The 19,866-nt window shown below is 53.7% G+C and overlaps 1 protein-coding gene across 7 annotated transcripts in view; it reads left to right on the top strand.

The window, feature by feature from the left end:
• Positions 1–19,866, top strand: part of LOC144149426 (serine/threonine-protein kinase 31-like) — a 149,087-nt gene that overhangs the window by 117,026 nt on the left and 12,195 nt on the right. For all 7 annotated transcript variants that reach the window (XM_077681034.1, XM_077681026.1, XM_077681002.1 and 4 more), the window contains 3 exons: positions 1,100–1,213; positions 13,929–14,171; positions 16,089–16,211. In XM_077681034.1, coding sequence (XP_077537160.1) covers positions 1,100–1,213; positions 13,929–14,171; positions 16,089–16,211 — 480 coding nt within the window. The remainder of the gene's footprint in view (positions 1–1,099; positions 1,214–13,928; positions 14,172–16,088; positions 16,212–19,866) is intronic.

The following is a 19,866-nucleotide window of genomic DNA, read 5'->3' on the forward strand; positions in this document are numbered from 1 at the left end:
GAGAGTTCGGCCAGCACCGCGCAGTTTTCGGCACCAGTGGAAGGGAACACCATGTGCCGGCCACGAACTGAGCAAAGACGTCGAACACGCAAAGTGCGCAAAGTTTACAAGCATTGCTCACACAGGTACACCCACGTCTCCTGCCCAAATGAATACCACCGACAGCAGCAGCACAGGATATCGTTTCCGGTTCCGAAAACGACTATATGACGTCACCCAGAACCGGCCAGACACGCCGGCCAATGTTTCGTCACGCCAAAAGCGATTTCGCAAGTGCTGCCAATTTGTGGAAGGTCGCGGCCGGGACAATCAAAATCGATTTTGGATGTGATTCCGGCCTCGGATCACTGCAAAAATTTCTGTGAGGCATCTGTACAAACTACTGGAGCCAATTATATCATTTTTTAGGCGTCAAAATTCTCTGTCAGTACTCCTTCAAGCTTGAAAATCACCATCATCATCATCCGTTGCCGTGAGCCCATCCCCATCTTCAAAACACTTCCGAAGCCTGTAACCTAAAGTGCACTGTGGAAAAGCTTGTTGCCACAACTGAAGAAGCAGCCCATTTTTGCAGTTGTTGTAAAGGTTATGTTTCTGTGTCTGAATTTTCTGAAACAAAGCTGTTCAAACTTCAGAATCCTTCAAATGTGTTCGGAATTACTGTATCGTCAAATCCTACTACAACAGAATTCCCGGGGCGCATGGAAAAATTCATTGTCGGGGAAACTTTGTTGTTGTCAAAATGACCGAGGGGGGTGGAGGGTATGCGCCACTGCACTCGTAACTGAGGTTTAGTCGCACAAAATGTGCGCTAATGAATTTGAATCCTATCTTCCTTGTGGGAGTAAAGTAGTGTCATAAGTAACGGCTTGGGCACAGCAGGGGTGCCCGCTATCTGCAAGAGTTTCTCTCTGGCCGTCTCTCCCTCTCCATTTTCTATACCTGTGTGCATGTGAAGGTGGGCAGTGTTTTCATTTCATAAGCATTTTTTCTCACCTTCATTTGTTGCAGCCTCGGTGTTTTTTCCTTTTTTTTCTTTCTTTCTTTCTTTACTGTTGTACTAGTGCAAACTGGCTGCAACTTGTCTCCTTGTGTGCAGGAGTATGCCTTGGATGGACCGGACAGCCTTGAAGATCTGATGACCAAAGTCTGCAAATACAGTTCTCACCAGAACCCACGCCTGCTCCCTGTAAGGGCAGTGTTCATCTCCAAGGTCAGTGTCTTGTGATTGCCGCCATGTACGGGCATTCAATTTCTTGGGGACATACCGTGAAGAAATTCGTCATTGCGGTGGTAGCTATTGAGGAATCGTCATAACAAATGAGTTCTCTAGGCCCAAAATAAGAACCATATACAAACCGTTTTTATAAGCCCTTGCAGTTCGGATACACAATGCTGTGAATCCTTGCAGTAGCTGTAAAGTTGTTGTGCATAGCCTTTTCATTCAGAGGTCATTTAAATATACTGCAGAAGGATGGCAAGTTGGACTAGTTGGTTCATAGTGACCATAACGAAATGCAGCGCAAAAAAGGACGGGACAAAAAAAGAATTAACGTTGACACGGCGCTGTGTCGTCGTTAACGACGATCAGTGCCATGTCGTCGTTAATTCTTCTTTTGTTCCGTCCTTTTTTTGCGCTGCATTTCGTTATGGTCATTTAAATAGACCCTCGGTCTTTCTCTGAAGGGAAAGGTCGAGGGGCGATTTCAATCTGTTCTGTTAAACAGAGAAGGCAGGGTTCAAGAGAACGAGCCATCGAAATGTTTTTTGAAGTTGGGGATCTGGCGTTTTACTGCTTGAATTCCCATTTCTCCGTTATATGTAATGAGTAAGGGTGTGGAAATATTTCTAGCTTTTGAACATCGAAGCAAGGCTGGAATTCCACCAAAGTGGTTTTATTATCGCGTGCCCTCCTTCGCCCTGTGGCAGCCGCCGGTGGAGGAGGGCACGCGGGGGCCCGCACGTTTGGCACACCCTTGCTGTTAAGGCGGGGACCCGTCAGCGACACTGGGGGGCACACTTGGTTCACACACGTGTCGCAAAAATCTCGCACCAAGATGCCCTCACGCCTTGCAATTACCCCAGCCTGGTTGTATCAATTAGATCTACATGGTGCACCCATTTGCATGGGGAGCCTTGTGCTTTCGGAATGCCTCTTGAATGCACAGAAAGTTGCTTGGACTATGGAAGGCTGTGTAAACTTTGTTTTCAGCTTCTTGTGATTTCTCCCTGAGCAGACACAAAATTCATTCATGCCAAAGTGTCCGCCAGTTGCCTGATTCCTGGGCTCAAAAGTGAGCTCAGTAGCTTTCATATTACGGGGTAATATCACACCATAGTGAACCAGTGGGATACAGGCGGCCTTGGAGTCACCAATATCAGCGTACCAACAATGCCAACAAGTGACCTTGCAAAATGGGGGAACCACGCCATAGGCGGAGCACATCTTCACCACTTGTGCCTCCCATCACTTCTACAAATTCGGTGCTTGCAAGCACAAATGGTTTGTATAGGTGGTGAAAGGCTGCCACGTGCTATCATTGTCCCTTGTTGGCATAAAGCAGATGACTCCAGCAGTTTTAGGTGTGGGAGGATTGCACGGGGAAATAAAATAATCTTAGAAGGCCACTGTTGGGGGTTGTGATGCGAGCATTACGCGAGTAAATACAGTGGAATCTCGGTCATACAAATCTCAAGGGGCGGCAAAAATATTCGTACCACCCGAAAATTCGTATCATCAGAAAACGAGAAAAAATGGAATCGTGTCGCGCTAGTGACAGGCGGCGGCTCTTGCCGTGAAGAGGTGCAAGTAGCTTCAGCGACCTCTTGTAACCTTTTGTTAAAATGCAGCTCAAGGTGTAAACTAAATTGCTCATGCGGGAAAGGAGCTCACAGTGTGGGAGAAAACTGCGCTATAAAATGCCATCCGCGCCAAATATCCGCCGCGGAGGTGGCCCAGCCAGCTACTGCGAGCGCTTCGAAATTGCCACCATGAGGCACACGTCTCCCCATTGGCACTAGTCGTGAGGCTCCTCCCACTGAAGTTCGCGGAAACCGAGGCAGAGGCTGGGGCCGGGGTGCTGGCCCGAATCGTCGACGCGGGAGTCAAAAGAACGCGTGCTCATCGTCAACGCGACGTGCGCACACAAACCGCATGCGATTCGTGCACGTCGGCGTTGCGCGCGCGTTATTTTCACGCCCGCATTGACGATTTCGCCCCCGCGCCCAGAAAATGACGCCCCACGCGCGCGGCAATGGGAGGAGCCTGCTGACTTGCGCCAATGGCGAGGCGCGCTTTTCATGGCGGCAGTTTGAAAACGCTCCGGACAGCCCACTGGCCCCGCCGGGGATGTTTAGGCTTACCAGGGTTGCGGATATTTGATTGGCGCTTTTCCTAGCCGCGCGGACGATGCTTTATGGTATTGTTTTCGCGCACATTATCAGCTCCTTTACTGTACAAGCAACTTCACTTGTTCCTGAAGTAGCATCTTAAAGAGCGGTCAGAAGCGGTCGATCGAGCTACTCGCTACCCGCACCACTTCGCAGCCGGTGACGCCGCTTCCCGCGCCGCACGCAGCATGCGGGTGGTATTGTGTTCGCACCGGCGCGTTTTCGTGGGCAGAAAACGAGAAAACACTCCATGCGGTTCACATTTCAACATAATCGACACGCAAGTGGTGCAGGCAACATGGAAGGCGACAACATGGTAACTAGAGCGTGGGGCATAGACCTTAGAAGCGAGGAATGCGGAGAAGGCAAAATGGCGAAGGTATCCACCGTCAGAAATGAGGAAACGCTTGATTGCCGTGGTTTATTTAAAAAGTGTAATACAAAAAAGGAAGCTAAAGGCACCCGAGCTGCAGCCAGCGGAAATGAAAGGTACAGAGAGAAGAAATGTAGCGGGAGATTGTGGGGTATATGTGTGAGGGGTTCCTCGGGGCGACTTAGCCAGTCCTGGCGTAAGCCACCACGCTAGCTCCCGGCGTGTCAACCACGCGGGCTCCCATGGCTACGGCAGCCCAGCGAGGTTCGCCGATACGAGAACACAGTAGACAGTAGTGCCGAAGCACAGCCGTTTATTTGGGGAATCCCAAAGCATGCGAGCACAGGGCTCGACGGCGTTCACGAATCACGCCGTCCGGGTCGTGACCGCGAACGGGAGGCAGGCACTCACGGCGCGCGACAAACAAAGCTCCCACCTGAGACACAAGTATCCATCACCGCCGCCATGTTCCGCCGATCTCGTCCCGACCGGGTCTCCGACGAGACTTTCCTTCTCCCGTGCGCGCACGCTCGCGCCGCCCGCGCCCGCGCGCCTATCCCCGCACACATCGGTGGCGCCATCTCTCGGGGGACGCCGACGAACCAGCGGAGCGCCGGACCGGTTCCAGCGCACAAGCGTCTCTCCCGAAGCGCGCGCTGGCTCGGGATCGCAGGTCGCGGTTCTCCACGATTCCCACACTCCTCCCCCCTAAAACTGGACGCCACTTGAGCTCGAGTGACGCCACGGTGCACCACACTCGTCACGTCTCAAGTCAGCAAAACAGCCACCGAACGCCACTCCACACCAAAGTTCGCCACACGATGCCGCCGTCGCGATGCTCGCCGTGGTGAGGTGCGCGCCCATGACGGCGCTGGCCGCCGGAGGCCTCGGAACGAGCGGGGGACGACATGCTCCCTGGGTGCCGGCAGGATGCGAAAGGGCCCGCGGGAGCGGCCGCCCAATGACGATGGCCACTCGAACCTCCGCTAGGGAACTTTTGGGGGCCGCGTGCAGGGTGCGCCATCTATCGTCGTCCGAGGAAGCGGCGCATATCCCCTCGGGCGTGCCGGTCTCAGCCCGCCGGAGCTGCCGCCTCGCCCAGTCAGCGGTCTCGCCGATGGCGGGTGTTGTAGCGGTGCGTCGGGAGTCTTCCCTCCGCGCCTCCCTCGAGCTCGCGGTCTCGCGCGCCCGAGGTTGGAGCGTCGGCAGTATCTTCCCTCCGAAAGTACTGCTTCAGCTCGCCCACGTGAATGGGGCCGCTGATTCGACCCGAAATCGGGTCTCTCAGCTTGTAATTTAGCCGCGAGAACTTCTCGGCGACCACGAACGGCCCGACCCATCGGGGTGCGAGACCGGCCGCGAACCCCGCGCTAGCGTCGCTTAGCGCGTGGTTCCGTTTCAAGACAGTGTCGCCCGGCTGGTACGCCACGTCTCGATGAGCTCGGTCATAGGCCGCCTTCTGGTCGGCCCTGGCTTTACCACGACTGCGGTTTGCCTCCTTGATGGCGTCCGCCAACCGCTCGCGCAAGCGCCGTGCGTAAGCCGCGTCTGCTGCTTTCGCGGGGACTCCGTTCGGCCGTCGGGCCAGAACCGTATCCGTCGGCGTGTTCAGCTCTCTGCCGAACATCAGGAACGCTGGCGTGAAACCCGTACAGCGATTCACGCTTGTGCGCAGAGCGAAGGAGATTGAGCTCAAGTGCTCGTCCCAGTCTTTTTGCCGTCTGGCATATGCTCCGAGCAGTGGCTTCACGTCACGATTGCGGCGCTCCGTCACGTTCGACTGGGGATGATAGCACGATGTTGTTTGCTGCCTGACACCCATGGCCGCACACGCTTCACGAAACAGTCTTGATGTGAAATACGTGGCGTTGTCGGTAATCAGCCGCTCCGGGAATCCGTAGCGACAGAACACTTCGGACAGCTTTTGCAGGATCTCCTGTGCTGTCGCTTTGCGCAGCGGATAGAGTTCAGCGATCCCACTGAAGTGGCATGTCACCACGAGTACAAACTTGTACCCTCTCTTGCTGCGCGGCAGCGGGCCCATCAGATCGCACGCCAGGATCTCCCAAGGCTTTGTGCTCACGATAGGCTGTAGCAAGCCCGGCGCCTTACCACCTCGCGGTTTGCGCTCTTGGCAGACGTGGCATGTGCGTACGTAACCACATACTTGTGCCTTCATGCCGGGCCAGGTAGCATACCGACAAAGCTTCCGCCATGTCTTTGGCGCGCTACCGTGACCGTCTGCGTCGTGGTAGTGCTGCAAAACAGCACACCTGAGCTTGCGCGGGATCACGGCCTTAAAACACTCGTCTGAGTCGTTTTTGCCGGGCACGTACTTCAGCAGAGCCCCGTCGGCGTCAAGCAGGTAACTCTCCAGCTCACTCGCAGCAATACCAGCTGCATTAGAGCTCGCGCCAGCCGCAATACCAGCAGCTTCCCGGCGCCCGTCATTCTCCGGTGTTCGATTTGCCGGAGGGTCCGTCTCTTCACTAAGACTGGCGATCACCTCCCGACAAAACAAGTCCTCCTGCTGAGCCTCGAGTAGCTCCTCCCGACTGAACGCAACCTCGAGAGGAAGTCTTCCCCCAACGAGGTGCACGTGCGCTGAGCGTTCGGTGCACGGGGAGTCCCGCGCATCGCGCTCCTTCCGCGCCGAGAGAGTTTGCTGGTTCTCCGCATCCTCCTCGGCTTCTCCGGCCGGTTGGGTGTCGTTTACCGGCGCCCGTGACAGCGCGTCGGCAACCACGTTCGAGGCGCCTTTGCGATAGCGTACTTCGTACTCGAAGCGTTGCAATGTCAGGGCCCATCGCGCGAGCCTCCCGCAGGGCTCGCGGAGGCGGGAAAGCCATGTCAGGGCCATGTGATCGGTCTCGATCGTGAATTTGACCCCCTCTACGTACATCTCAAACTTGCGAAGTGCGTAGATTATGGCCAGACACTCCTTCTCGGTGACCGAGTAGTTTCGCTCTGCTGGTGTCAGCGCACGGCTCGCAAAAGCCACGGGTCGCAGTTGTTCTCCGTCCGCCTGGAGGAGAACTGCCCCTACGCCGAGGTCACTCGCATCCGTCTGGATAACGAACGGCCTGTTCAGATCCGGCAGTTTCAGCGATGCAGTGTCTGCGACAGCTTCCGCCAGCTGGCGTAGGCTGCGTTCCTGCTCCTCTCCCCACTCCCAAGGGGCGGATTTCCTCAACAGTCTTGTCAAGGGTGCTTGCAGGCGCACGCAAGCGGGGATAAACTGGCGGTAGTAGCCGATCATCCCTAGGAAGCGCCGGACTCCGGCGACATCCTTCGGCGTGGGAAACTCCAAGATCGCCCGAAGTTTCTCGGGATCGGGGGACGCCTGCCCGCGTTCGATCCGATAGCCGAGCAGGCTCACCTGAGCGCTGCATATTTGCGCCTTGGCAGGATTGATGGTGATGCCAGCCGCCCGGAGTTTTCCTAGGACGTCTTTCAGGTGGCAGAGGTGCTCTTCGAAGGTTCGGGAGTAGACGACGATGTCGTCTAAATAGGCGAGGGCGTGCTGCCACTTTGCCTCACCGAGCACCCGGTCGATCAAGCGTTGGAATGTGCTGGGACTCCCGCACAAACCGAAGGGCATGCGTACGAACTCGTACAGCCCCCGATGGCAAGTGAACGCAGTCTTGCATTCATCGCCGGGACGCATCTCGACCTGAAGGTACCCCTTGCTGGCGTCCAGTATAGAGAAATACTTCGCGCCACCCAGATTCGCGACGATCTCGCCTACGCTCGGGAAGGGGTACGCATCCTTTTTCGTGACCGCATTCAGCCGCCGGTAGTCCACGCATAAACGCCAACTACCGTCTTTCTTTCGAACGAGCACCACTGGGAACCCCCAAGGACTCGTCGAGCGGCGGATAATGCCTGCTTTCAGCAGTTCCTCCAGCGCCTCATCAGTTGCCTGCCGTTTAGCGGGGCTGACGGGACGGGGGTTGCATTTCCATGGTTGAGCATCGCCGGTGTCTATGCAGTGCTGCACCAACTTGCTGCAGCCTGCTTGCTCAGTGAATATCTCGCCGAAGTCGCCTAACAACGACAAGACGCGGTCACGCTGCGCCGCTGTCAGCTCGCTAGCGTCTGCTAGGAGCGCGCGCAATTTCTCGTCCCGGCCACGGGATGGAGAGCGTGCGGCGCAGGAGAAATCAGCCGCGGCGGCAACAACAACCGGGCTCCGGGGTTGCTGCGCGCGCCGGCTACCGGCTGCGCCAGAAACGACTGCTTCTCTCGGCGCGGGGGAGTGGGACGTTTCGGCCGCCTGCATGATCAGCGGTCTCGCTGCAAACGGCGGCTCGGCGAACGATTTGAGCGGCGAAAGCGGGTTCTCCCGATTGCCTCCGTTGCCCGTGTCGACGACAGGCCCAGTCTTGGGCATGAAGTCTCTCCCCATCTGCTCGCATAGCGGCCTCGCTGCGAGCGGCGGCTCGGCGAACGGTTTGAGCGGCGAAAACGGGTTCTCCCGATAGCCTCCGTTGCCGATGTCGACGACAAGTCCAGTCTTGGACATGAAGTCTCTTCCCAAAATGACTGGGACCGTGAGTCCGGGCAAGTGAACGAAACGCATTCGCCGCACACGCTGGCCCCAGCGCACGACGAGGCGTACGTCACCGCCTGATGTTGCATCACCACACGCCAGCTGAAGCGGCAACTTCCGCGCGCGCAGCCGAATGGCTTTGCGCTCGAGATGGGAAACGGCCTCGTCCCCTATTAATGAAGTGCTTGCCCCGGTGTCCAGCAGTGCCTTAAACTCTCGCCCCGCGACGGCGAGGTCGAGAAAGGGCGCCGGCACATTTGTCGGGACTCCGACTCTGTACGCGGCGGGAGCGGTGGCGATGCTTGCCTCTCGAGCGCTTCGATCCGCCGCCGGTGGGCTCACCGACGGCTGAGCCCGTTTCCCTGCTCGACTGGGCAGAATCGCGCAATGTGACCGGCCTGGCGACATTTGTAGCAGCGGACGGGGCTCCGTGCTGCGCGACGCGATGATTGAGGCTGCTCAGGCGCTCCGCGACCGGCTGGCCGCATACGGTTCTCCGGGAGCGAGTTGTGAGCGGGTGCAGGCAACTGCGGCAGCGCCGATCCCGTGTAGGGAATCCCGAGTGGGCGCGCGTTCGCCGGCCGATCGTCCAACCGGTTTGCTCTGTGCTCTGCGCGCGGGGCTGGCAGGGAATCCGGCCGTATCGCCTCCGCGTAGCGCAACCCATACGAGTAGGGGTCCAGGGCTCTGGCCCCAAGATCGAGCGTCTCTCGCTGGCTGGGTATCAACGTAGAGCCGGGCTCGGCCCGTCCGCTGCCCGTAACGCCGCGCCAAGCACAGCTTGGTTCCAGTGTTTCCACCGGAGGCGGCGGTGGCCGATACGCGCGTGCAGCCGCGACAGCTGCTTGCACGCGGCGAGCTTCGGCCGCCAGCTCGTTGAGGTCCCTACAACTGCAGTTCCTCAAGTACAAGGCAAAGGTGGGGTGGCATTGCCTGACGACTCGATCGACCCGCTCCGGGCTCGGGGCATTTGGGTCGGCGTACTCGTAAAGTTCTTGCATCGCACGAACGTACTCGACGAGCGATTCATCCGGGGCTTGGGTGCGCATTTCCAACTCCCTACGCATTCTTGGTAGGTAGTCGATGGGCAGGAATTCTTCCCTGAACATCGTTCGAAAGTCGTCCATCGTGCGCGCCGTATGGCCTATCATCCGATACCACCGGGCGGCCTGGTCGACTAGGGCTGCGGGCAGGACTCTGCGCAGCACCGCGCTCTCGCTGATGCCGGTCGCCTGCTCGTAACGGCTCAAAGCCAGCAGGAAAGCGTTGGCGCTCGACTGATCGCCGTAACCGCTGTACGTCGGCACCGGTAGCTGCACCCTGGGCTCGGGTGAGCGCGCCGCCTGCAACGCCTGCTGCATAGCGCTTGCGAGAGCGTTCGCGATGGAAGCTGCGTCGGCAGACATTCCTCCGCTTACGGGCGTCTGCGCGCCGACTGGCACGAGAGGCGCGCTGTTTGGGGCTTCCGCGTCAGCGTAGGCCCGGCACCTGGAGTATGAACGCGCGGCGTCGTCTGACGAAGAGCGCTCGTGGAATCCGGAGCCTTCCGGGATTCCCGTTGCTGCGCAAGCCGCGGCTGCGGTTGCGTAAGGGCCGTGGAGAAGGGGGACCCGAGCCGCGTCGGCGGCTGCGGAGGACGCTGTTGATGCAGGGCATCGCGAGGGCTCCCGGGCATGACCACAAAGGTCCGCCAACAGCATCAAATCCGCCAACTCATAGTCGTGTGACATGTTCCTTTCGAGCTAGCGAACCTCGAATTCGACTGAATACGAGACCCACGTTCGGGCGCCATGTGGGGTATATGTGTGAGGGGTTCCTCGGGGCGACTTAGCCAGTCCTGGCGTAAGCCACCACGCTAGCTCCCGGCGTGTCAACCACGCGGGCTCCCATGGCTACGGCAGCCCAGCGAGGTTCGCCGATACGAGAACACAGTAGACAGTAGTGCCGAAGCACAGCCGTTTATTTGGGGAATCCCAAAGCATGCGAGCACAGGGCTCGACGGCGTTCACGAATCACGCCGTCCGGGTCGTGACCGCGAACGGGAGGCAGGCACTCACGGCGCGCGACAAACAAAGCTCCCACCTGAGACACAAGTATCCATCACCGCCGCCATGTTCCGCCGATCTCGTCCCGACCGGGTCTCCGACGAGACTTTCCTTCTCCCGTGCGCGCACGCTCGCGCCGCCCGCGCCCGCGCGCCTATCCCCGCACACATCGGTGGCGCCATCTCTCGGGGGACGCCGACGAACCAGCGGAGCGCCGGACCGGTTCCAGCGCACAAGCGTCTCTCCCGAAGCGCGCGCTGGCTCGGGATCGCAGGTCGCGGTTCTCCACGATTCCCACAAGATAAAAGAAGGGAGGGAGAAAGACCAGGCGTCGAGAGGGCGAAACGTTCTGTTCGTTCGAAACAGCACCTCTCCTGTCGCTATAGGCTCCGGACAGCGAAGTTTGCCGCGCGAGCGCAGCGCCGTCCGCGACAGACACGCGCAACTCTGGATCGGTCCCGCCGCGCCGACCGCCTTCAGCGCCAGTGAACGCAAATTTGCAAAAAACGTGTGTTATAACGTTATTTGCGCATATATGTACTACATAGTGCAACAAAGTCATGCAAAATGTTACATAGTCTGGTGAAGCCTCCAAATAAAACGGGGCGCTAATAAAATGCTGTCGCCTCGCTGACGAGCCGTAGGCTAACACAACTGGGAAAGCATGTGTTCAAGTCTTTGCATTCTCCCGCAGATTCTTCTTCTCTGTGGGTTTTTTCCTCGCAGATACCAAGCACGGTTACTGAATCTTGAAAGGCCCACATTTAAGTGAATGGATTACATGCTGCCATGGTGTACGATCAGCTTCTTAGTAGGCTGGTTAGCAGGCGGTCAATAAGTGCGCTTTAAATTTGGTAACAAAGAGGGCACCCAAGCACAGTTATAGCATTGTAGTTTTATCACACAGCGGTTCTACTCTGCTTCATCTAATATTCCACGTGCTTATACCGCCGTATTAAATAGATATAACCATATATGGGGCGCGGAAACTTATAGGCGTAACGTTCCCAAACGTTTCGCAAGCATTTGGATAGCATAAAATCACCACCTCTTCTTCAAAAGAAACAATGGAATTGTTGTCTAAGCCACTGAAAAGCAAAGAAAAATAGAGCTAAGACGTGCCGCAATAAAAGTTGGAACAATATGTACACAGGAAAAAAATTTTCGTGTTCGGGGAGGAGGAGGACAAACTTTATTTATCCCATCCGTTGTGATTGCGGTCACTCTGGACCAGTGAGGGGTGTACTCGGGGAACTAAATTTTTCTCCCGTGACTTTTGTTGCAAAGGTGTTGACTGTAATAAAAGCGCTACTGTTCCTTCCTAACGGAGGTCTCCTGCCGAACCCGATGTCGTGGAGAGAAAAAAAATACCTGAATATGAATATTCCGTAATTTATTCAGATACGCCTATGAGATGTTCTGCTTAAACCTCCCCCCATCCCATCCCTGCCCAAAGGAATTTCTTGTGACAGCCTTCTCGCGAAGAGTTTCTTTTTCGGGGCATGTTTACATGTATGCAACTAACGTACTGGGCTACAACTGGAAGCCCAAAAGTTTCTTGGCGAAGCGGGCACTTATTAACGTCCGCACTTTCGCATATATACCCCAAGAAACATGAATTTCATACTGTTACATGTATGGAGCATCACATTCGGATCAAAGACCTATATGTAACTCCCGTGTGGTCCCGTTAGTAGTTCTGCAGTCGCATGCAAGTGCACTCACATGGATGGAATACCCCGCGCGCAAACATCGCGCAACGTCTGATATGTTTGCTGACAAAGCCTCCTCTTTTGTGGATTGAACAATATAAACTACGTTTTCTTTTCAAGCGAAACATGCTGATCTTGAGAAAGGTTTGCCCCGCAGGCAGGCTGTACAAGCGTTTCTCTTCTGGGCATCACTCCTATGCGGCCTTTATATGCCTTCTTCCTATATGAGAGTTCAACGGAATAAATCCTTCTTCATTCACGTGCACTATGTGGCAGGATTACTTTAGAATTTCTTACTTCGTTTTAAGCCCAGAAGGGGCGACTAATATGCTTAATCCGCGCTGCAAAAAGAGGAGCGCCCCCGAGCCAGCAGCGTACCAGCTTGCGGGGACCGACCCAGTGTTGCACATATCTGCCCAAGGGGGCGCTGGGTGTTGCGGGCTCTGTGTCGCCCTCTGGGCGCTGTCCGGCACCTATTCTAAACACCCCACCAGGAGGATTACCATCAGCGGGGGAGGACTAATGCTTTTGTGCCCGCGCGCAACCAAGGCCACACGGCCGCACCAGCACTCGGGCCTCTCGTCCACGCCGCAGTCGTCTGTTCGCGGCTCGCGTGTTCGTATCACCCACACCGGAGTGATAAATGCATACGGATCATTCGAATTTTTTTACATTGCATACAATGCATTTTCGCTGGGGAATTCTGAAAATTCGTATCACCGAGATTCCACTGTATAGTACATCGCCCTGTTCTTGCTGCTGTCTCACGGAGGGCCACATGTGGACTATATGGGGGCCACATATGGTGTATGTGGAACTGTGCACTTCTCCGGCAAAGCCACTTCCCTGCCACTCTACCATCACTTCCCAGCTGCTTGGGACAGCTGCGAATTGGCTCTGGAAGACTGTACGAGAGGTGCGGCCTTTGTGAGTTGTGCAGCAGCAGTGGGGGAAGCTCTCTGCTAGTGTGTGCATGCCTGTAAACTGGAATTGAACTTGAATCAAATCGATGAGGTAATGCCACTTCTGCCCCTCATCTTCAGGGTGCTAAGTGATGCAGTGATCACTTTGAAAATGGCCAACCACTTGCTTGTTGCATCCGAATTTTATGTGGATCAGCTATAGCACCTGTGCGGTTAGTTTGCAGACAAATAGAATCTGGCTTTCATCTACCTGGGCAGCGTTTGTAGAATTGGTTTTCTTTGTGTAAACTGGGAGTGCCCTCCATCAGTGTGAAGGTGAAATGTGTAACTTGTGAGTGACTTACTTTGTGAGTCCTGTTTTTTGCTCTTGAATAGACGGGGCAGCAGGAACAATCCACCAAGACCAGGAAACCGTTGTAACAAATAGACAAGAGGTGTTTTTTGTTTACCCATGGAATAACAAAGTTGCCAACATGATCAACCGTCACTTGTCTTTGTGTTCAGTAAGCTTAAAAGATTAAGGCCACAAAACTGAAATATATACTTGCGTGATGACTTTACTTCAGATATGATAGGGGTCTCAGTGTGCAGGGCACTGAGTCTATTCGTGTTTTAATGAACCACAGGAATAAGTTGTAGAAATGCTGTTGGTTTTGTTAGGCTGGGTTCAGAAGCCTGTGGTTCAATATGTATCACAAAGTAAATGCTTATGCTTCCGAAGTAATTTAGTTATGAGCACGCTTACAAATAGCGTGGACCCAGGAGTGCATTTATTTTTAGAGGAATCGTATTTAGTAAGCAGTCGTAATGTTTTTTGTTAATATTATTAATATTATTAATTGAAGAAAGTGGGAAGTGATGCGCTTTTGCGCGACTGAAAGCTTGCAGGCGTGCACAGGGGATCGCATGTGATGGCTCTCCCTGTGCGTACAGGACCAGCGGCAGGCATCCCTGATGGTGCCGGGCAAGGGGCTGCCCCTGGCGGGGGGGACGCACGCCGTGCTGCCACGCTGGCACGTGCTGCTGCAGGTGCTCGAGGCACTGCACCACCTGCACTCTGCCGCTGGGAGCCAGCCTGCCCTGGTGCACGGGCGCGTGCACCCGGCCTCTGTGATGGTGTCCGAGGACGGCCACTCTGCGTGGCTCAGCCTGCCTGACTTCAACACCTACTCACTGGTACGGCTGCTCGTGTGCAAGCTGCATGACGCCAATTTGCTCAAGCCCACTCGCAACAATACAGTCTACGCCCATTACAATGGACCCTCTTAACTCTTAATCCGGAAAACAACGTCCGCTGTAGCCGACGTATGCAGTTCCCGACTGGGGTGAAGGGGAGGGGGGGCGTATATGAGCGCAAAAGTGGATAGTTTGACCTGCACTTGGAAAAGGCCTGGCGCTTGCGGTCAAGTGTGTAAAGAGGCATGATTGATGAGCTCAGAAAATAAAGCAAGAGTAAAGCTAGGAGCAATTATTAACCAGCTCTAAAAATCAGTCGTGGCCATCAGAATTAGCTAGACTTTTTTAAATCCCTTCGTGATGAGGCAGGTTTACCCGAAACCGTTCGTCAAGCAAATCGGATCGCCGCTTGATGTTCTCCTAAGGCAGCTTCAACATTTTTTATGATTTTAGTCTAAAGTTAGACTTTTGGCTGATATGAAATCATCTGATGGACAGCTGTGAAGTCTAAAGTTAGACCAGACTGCGCACAGCCACCGGCAGATTGCATACAATTGATCGGAACCAACCCCACTACTTGAGGCATTTCTTACCCTTTTCACCGAATGGAACGGGAAAAAGACCGAACTTTACTCGAGGCCAATCTCGTAGGTAATTAGGCCACATATGCTGCAGAAAAGAAAACAAAAACGTAATTTTTTCCCCTCCCCCCTTCCCTTCCCCCGCGCGTGTAACCAGTGTCCAGACTTTTAAGGTCCCCAAGTTGGCAGGTATGGATTTGGATTTTGGACTTTGGACTTGGAAGCCATTGGCTTTAAACCAGAGAAGCTTCGCGTTTCAACCAGCTTTCACCTCACATACTACATCATCATCATATCGGAGACAGTTGGCTTTCTCACTGGCGTGCGTTTTGGGGCAACGCCGCCATCAGTGAGGCATAGAAAGCGTTGCTTTAAAAGGCGCCTAGTGCAGGAAGTGTGGAAACGAACCGTTTGACTGGGCAGGTGTGCAAGCTACAGAGGGGACACTGCGTGAGTGCCTGTGTGAGACAGTGTGAGAGTTTGGAGGAGTGCCAGACTCTGACAAAGGCGGGGTTGCATGGCACCCATGCTGGGCTAGCTGGGCATGCAGCATTTCTAGCATGTGGCTTGCAGCTGTTATCCCCGAAATGAACAGGCACCGTAGCGAATTGTTGTAGAATTGCAAAATGGTTTCAGTAACGGCCTACGAATACTCCACTGAAAGGGAATTTGTCACGCCCATGCTTGAAGGAGGGAATTGCCAATGCACAGGGATGAATATGAGCCCCCTCCGCCCCACTTTTTTTTACTTTACAAGGGGATGTCACTTTGGGGCCCCAAACTGTCTAACTGCTCTAACAAGGTAATGTCAACCTGTCACGGCAAATCCAAAAAATTAAATAAATACTAAATTGTAAACAATGCTGATTTTTGCCTTGTTCATTAAAAAAGTGTCCCCTGTGAAGTGGGGATTTCATTGCACTTGGGCTTATGCTGAAAGGGGCCATGAAGACTAAATACAAGCCTGGTTCATTAAAAAGGATTTCTGTCCCAATCACAATGATACCAAATTTTTAAAGTTCAATATTTCTTGCATTTGCTTTCTTTCTGTTGAAAAATGCCTTTAGTGGCTGGAATGGAGCTGAGTGAGTTACCAGGAGCTCGTTCTTCCATGTTGAGTTGTATTTTGTCTTCATGGCCCCTCGAACAGCAACCAAAAAGTGCTTCTTTTTTTCATTCCATACACATATCAGTGGGGATAATGTCTATTTCAACAATTCCTGCAGTGCATGCAACGTAGTGCGGCTTACTGTAAATGCATTCTTTGCTTTGAAAAGCACACATAAAACGTGGCATTTGTGTGTTAAGACCTATCGTTTCCCATGTGGTCTTTCAGGGCAAGGCCTACATGCTGCCTCCAGCTGATCAGGTTGACTTCGTTGCCCCCGAGCTCCGCATCTGCACTTCTCTCCCAACTCCCGCAAGTGACATGTTTGCTTTCGGCTGCCTCATGTTGTGGGTGAGTATAGTTGGATGCAAAGGGCACGAGTCTTGGTTGTGCATTGTCGTTCTGTGTGTTTGTAACATCTCCAAACATATTTGCGGCATCTGTGTTCAGCTGCACCCATGATGCCTGCTACAGCACGCAGTACTGGTTCATTAGCATGTATGAATACGTGGCCAGTTCTGGATTCCAGAGAATTCAAAATGTAGATGTTATTGCAACTTTCCAGATGGATGCTACTACTATGAAGGTGTAAGACCAGCCAGGCTGTATTGGTGCAGGCAGGAATTCCACAATTTCACTGTGAACTTTGTAATTAAAAAAAGTAGATAAAATTTGGCGTAATGTTAAGGTAGTCTTAGCGGCAAATTGTCATATAATTTGTTTTAGGGTAGTTTAAACTAGTTACAGCTGTTTTCTGTAACGATACTTCTTTCATAGACAGCCATTTATTGACAACAGACAGTTATTCTTTAATGTTTTCAAATTCACTGTGAACTAATTAGGACAAGTAAATGAAGCTCGGCATGCTGACATTTATTTCATCAGCCAATTTTATTATGATATTTTCCAAGATACCTACATTAGATTCAGAGTTACGCGGCATTTTACCCTAGCTCTGGAGAGAAATATTCTTACCGTATTTGCTCGCATAATCCTCGCACTTTGTTTTTGACCGTATTTGCTGCTGGCTTGTTTCTGTTACAGTAGAAAGGAATCGTTTTGTGGAACATGTGGTATGCTTGACAAGCAGGGTCACGTAGACAAGGTCACTTGCACCAATTGCCCAGTGTCATGTAGGACAACTCCTAAGCGGCGGACTGCTGTGCAGCTAAAACAAGCATAGTGCGCCCAGTATTAACACCAGTGTGCATCAGTACTTCTATGTTTACGTGTATTTTCGTAGCTTTCATGCTTACCCCACAGTAAAGATGGTTGTGGTTCGTTTCCCCAAAGTCCGGTGTTGATCAGGAACCCAATCGCCCGCTGGCAGGGCGATGGTGTTGAAGTTCTTGGAAATGGCGGTCGAATTGACGAACTCGAGGCGTTGGGGTTGATTAAGTGAAACGAAGAGTTTATATACAGCTATTTACAGTAGGAAAACTGGTAGCTCTAAGTGTGTACAAATCACTGGAGCTTCTCAAACTTCGCCTAACTCTCCTATCCTCGGAGCGTACACAAACCGCTCGAGAAACGACGACCGAGACTCTGTCTCGCCGCAAGATCAGTCTAGTTGCCCGGTACGGCGCTGTACCCTAAACCTCCGATGCGATCTTAACCTCTAGCCTAGGGGGCTCACAAATCCCAACCTAGCTTTAACGGTCGAGACTCCTTGTCCCGCCGGGAACTGCCCAGCTCAGCGCTCAGACAAGAACGATTTCTAATGGCCAAGTTCGGCCTTATAACACCTCGAGCTCACGCTCTCTCGGGAACGCCCCTGTAGGATTCGTACACGCGGAAGGGAGTGCCCAAATTCACGTAGGCAGCCGTCACTCAGTGCGCTACGGAATATTCAATGAAGCGCCACCATCTTTGGGTCAACAGGCCCGCTCGCGGACGAGCAAGCGCACGCGACCCCGCGGGGTGAGGGCGAAAGGCGGCGACAGTGCACTATGCCGAAGGAGCGCGTTAACAATGGAGGCTCGCACGGCGCACGCCCCGACGTCGGCAATTACACCTCCCCGGCGCTTCTCGGAACCCGGCGGTGCCGTCTGCGTTTTCAATGGGGGATTATCCCCGTGGTATTCGGTCGACCAGACAATCCGTCTCCCGTGCGCGCCTGACGAATTGGCGACGGCTGCCGCGTAGAGTCCACAGTGTTGAGCCACCAGACAGAGTGGCGGGTTCTCACGCGCCGCCCGGGCGCTTGGCCACTGACCTCATAAGTGGACCTTACACCCCACCATTCTTACTGCTGTAAAATGAATATGCATTATATTTAAGCTCAAATAGCTCGTTCGGCAAGCTTACAAGCCCTGCCTAATTTGCGTTTGCTTTTTCCGGCCTCGGCCAATCGCACAGCTGGTTCTGTTCTGTTCTGTTGCGGCCAGCAACAGCCGCGGCAGCCGCTTTTCTGATGGGGGCGAAAAGCAAAAATGCCCAGTACAAGGTTTCGGCGCAATTGGCAGCGGGCTAGCACAGCAGCCTACCTGCCAAACGGCCTTTCTGGCTGCTCCAAGCCTGCTGCAAAAGGCAATTTTGCTTGCTCACGAGGCCAGAAGGTAGACTCGAGGTGTAGTGCAGTCACTGTTGTTGGTTCCTAGTAGGTGGCAATGAACAGTAGGGCTCCTGATACAGTTAACTTTTTGGTACCTGACATGTTTTCTTTCGTGTACGCTCTGGTCGCAGCATTGGTGCTATGGGCCTCGTGCACTGCAGTTTCAAGTAAACACATGGCGGCGGAGATTTTTGCAAACTAGATAAACATACACGGATCAGCTGCTTGCGATGCCGATATGCACAAAGCACATAGTACCCGAGAAGAAATAAAAAGCAGAACCATAGTTGCATTTGCGTGTAAGTCCACTGCGAAAAAATTTAATGTAGGGAATATATAAAGATAGCCTTAAAACGAAAACAGAAGGAACGCTACGCAGCAGCCACAATTCAGAGACTCGTATCAACAATTTTATTAAAATGACTGTCAAATATCTCAAAAATACGGTCCTGTGCAACTTGTAGCTTGCATTTCTGGCACAGCAAGTCCAAGGAAACTAGATCAAATGGAGCTTGTGGGGACCAGGGTTCTTACGGCGGCCTAGCTCGATCCTCGAGATTCGGCCGCAAGGCTAGGTCCGCTGATCACCGCCACGGCTCGCCAACTTGGCGTAGCGGCAGCGAACAGCAAGGAACACAGGACACAGAATTCGCCCACTCCGACGTTTATTGCAATGCAATAAGGGGACGTCGGGCGCGTCGCTCTACACCGCCAAGACCACCTTAGCCAGGGCGGGAGAAACAGGTGCGAGGGCGGACAAAGGAAGGCCAAAAAGGAGCAAGTCGTACTTACGGCCGCTCCCGACGATGGTCCGTATCCTAAGAGATCCTCCCTTTGTCGCCCGTCCCGGACCAGGCCGCCGGAACTTCCGGACAAAACCTGTCACGTGAGGGGTTCGGCAGCGCCCCCCGCTCTCACGGGCATCCTCCCGGAGGGGGAAGCGCGCGACCGCGGAGAGAGAGGTACCACCCCTCTCGCCTCCGCGGCGGGCCGAGAGGGATAGGAAAGATGGCGGAGCTCCGCATTCCCACAAGCTTGTTGCACAAAATATTTTTACTGACAAAGACAACATGCTCGTAGTTTGCATTTCTGGCACAGCAAGTCCAAGGAAACGAGATCAAGTGGAGCTTGTTGCACAAAATATTTTTACTGACAGGCAACATACACGAGCACAACTACTTGCACTGGCATGTAGTTACACGAACATATTGTACGCTATCAGCAATGAAACAATCTCCATTATTCCAAATGGTCTTTTTTTATCAGCACTACGAATGCAAGAGGAACCATTTGTGCAAAATTATAGCTCCCGCTGTGTGCTCTACTATGTCCGTGCCCGTGGCTATGTCTAGTGATACAAGGGTAAACAACAAGGTAAATAAACGTTTAGAGGCTTTCATAACACCTTCCTCATGCGCATCTACGTCCACAAATATTCGCATGTTAAGCACA

Source organism: Haemaphysalis longicornis, unplaced genomic scaffold (genome assembly GCF_048455015.1).
Source record: "Haemaphysalis longicornis isolate Haplotype H1 unplaced genomic scaffold, Haemaphysalis longicornis Haplotype H1 scaffold_1, whole genome shotgun sequence".
NCBI lineage: Eukaryota > Metazoa > Arthropoda > Arachnida > Ixodida > Ixodidae > Haemaphysalis > Haemaphysalis longicornis.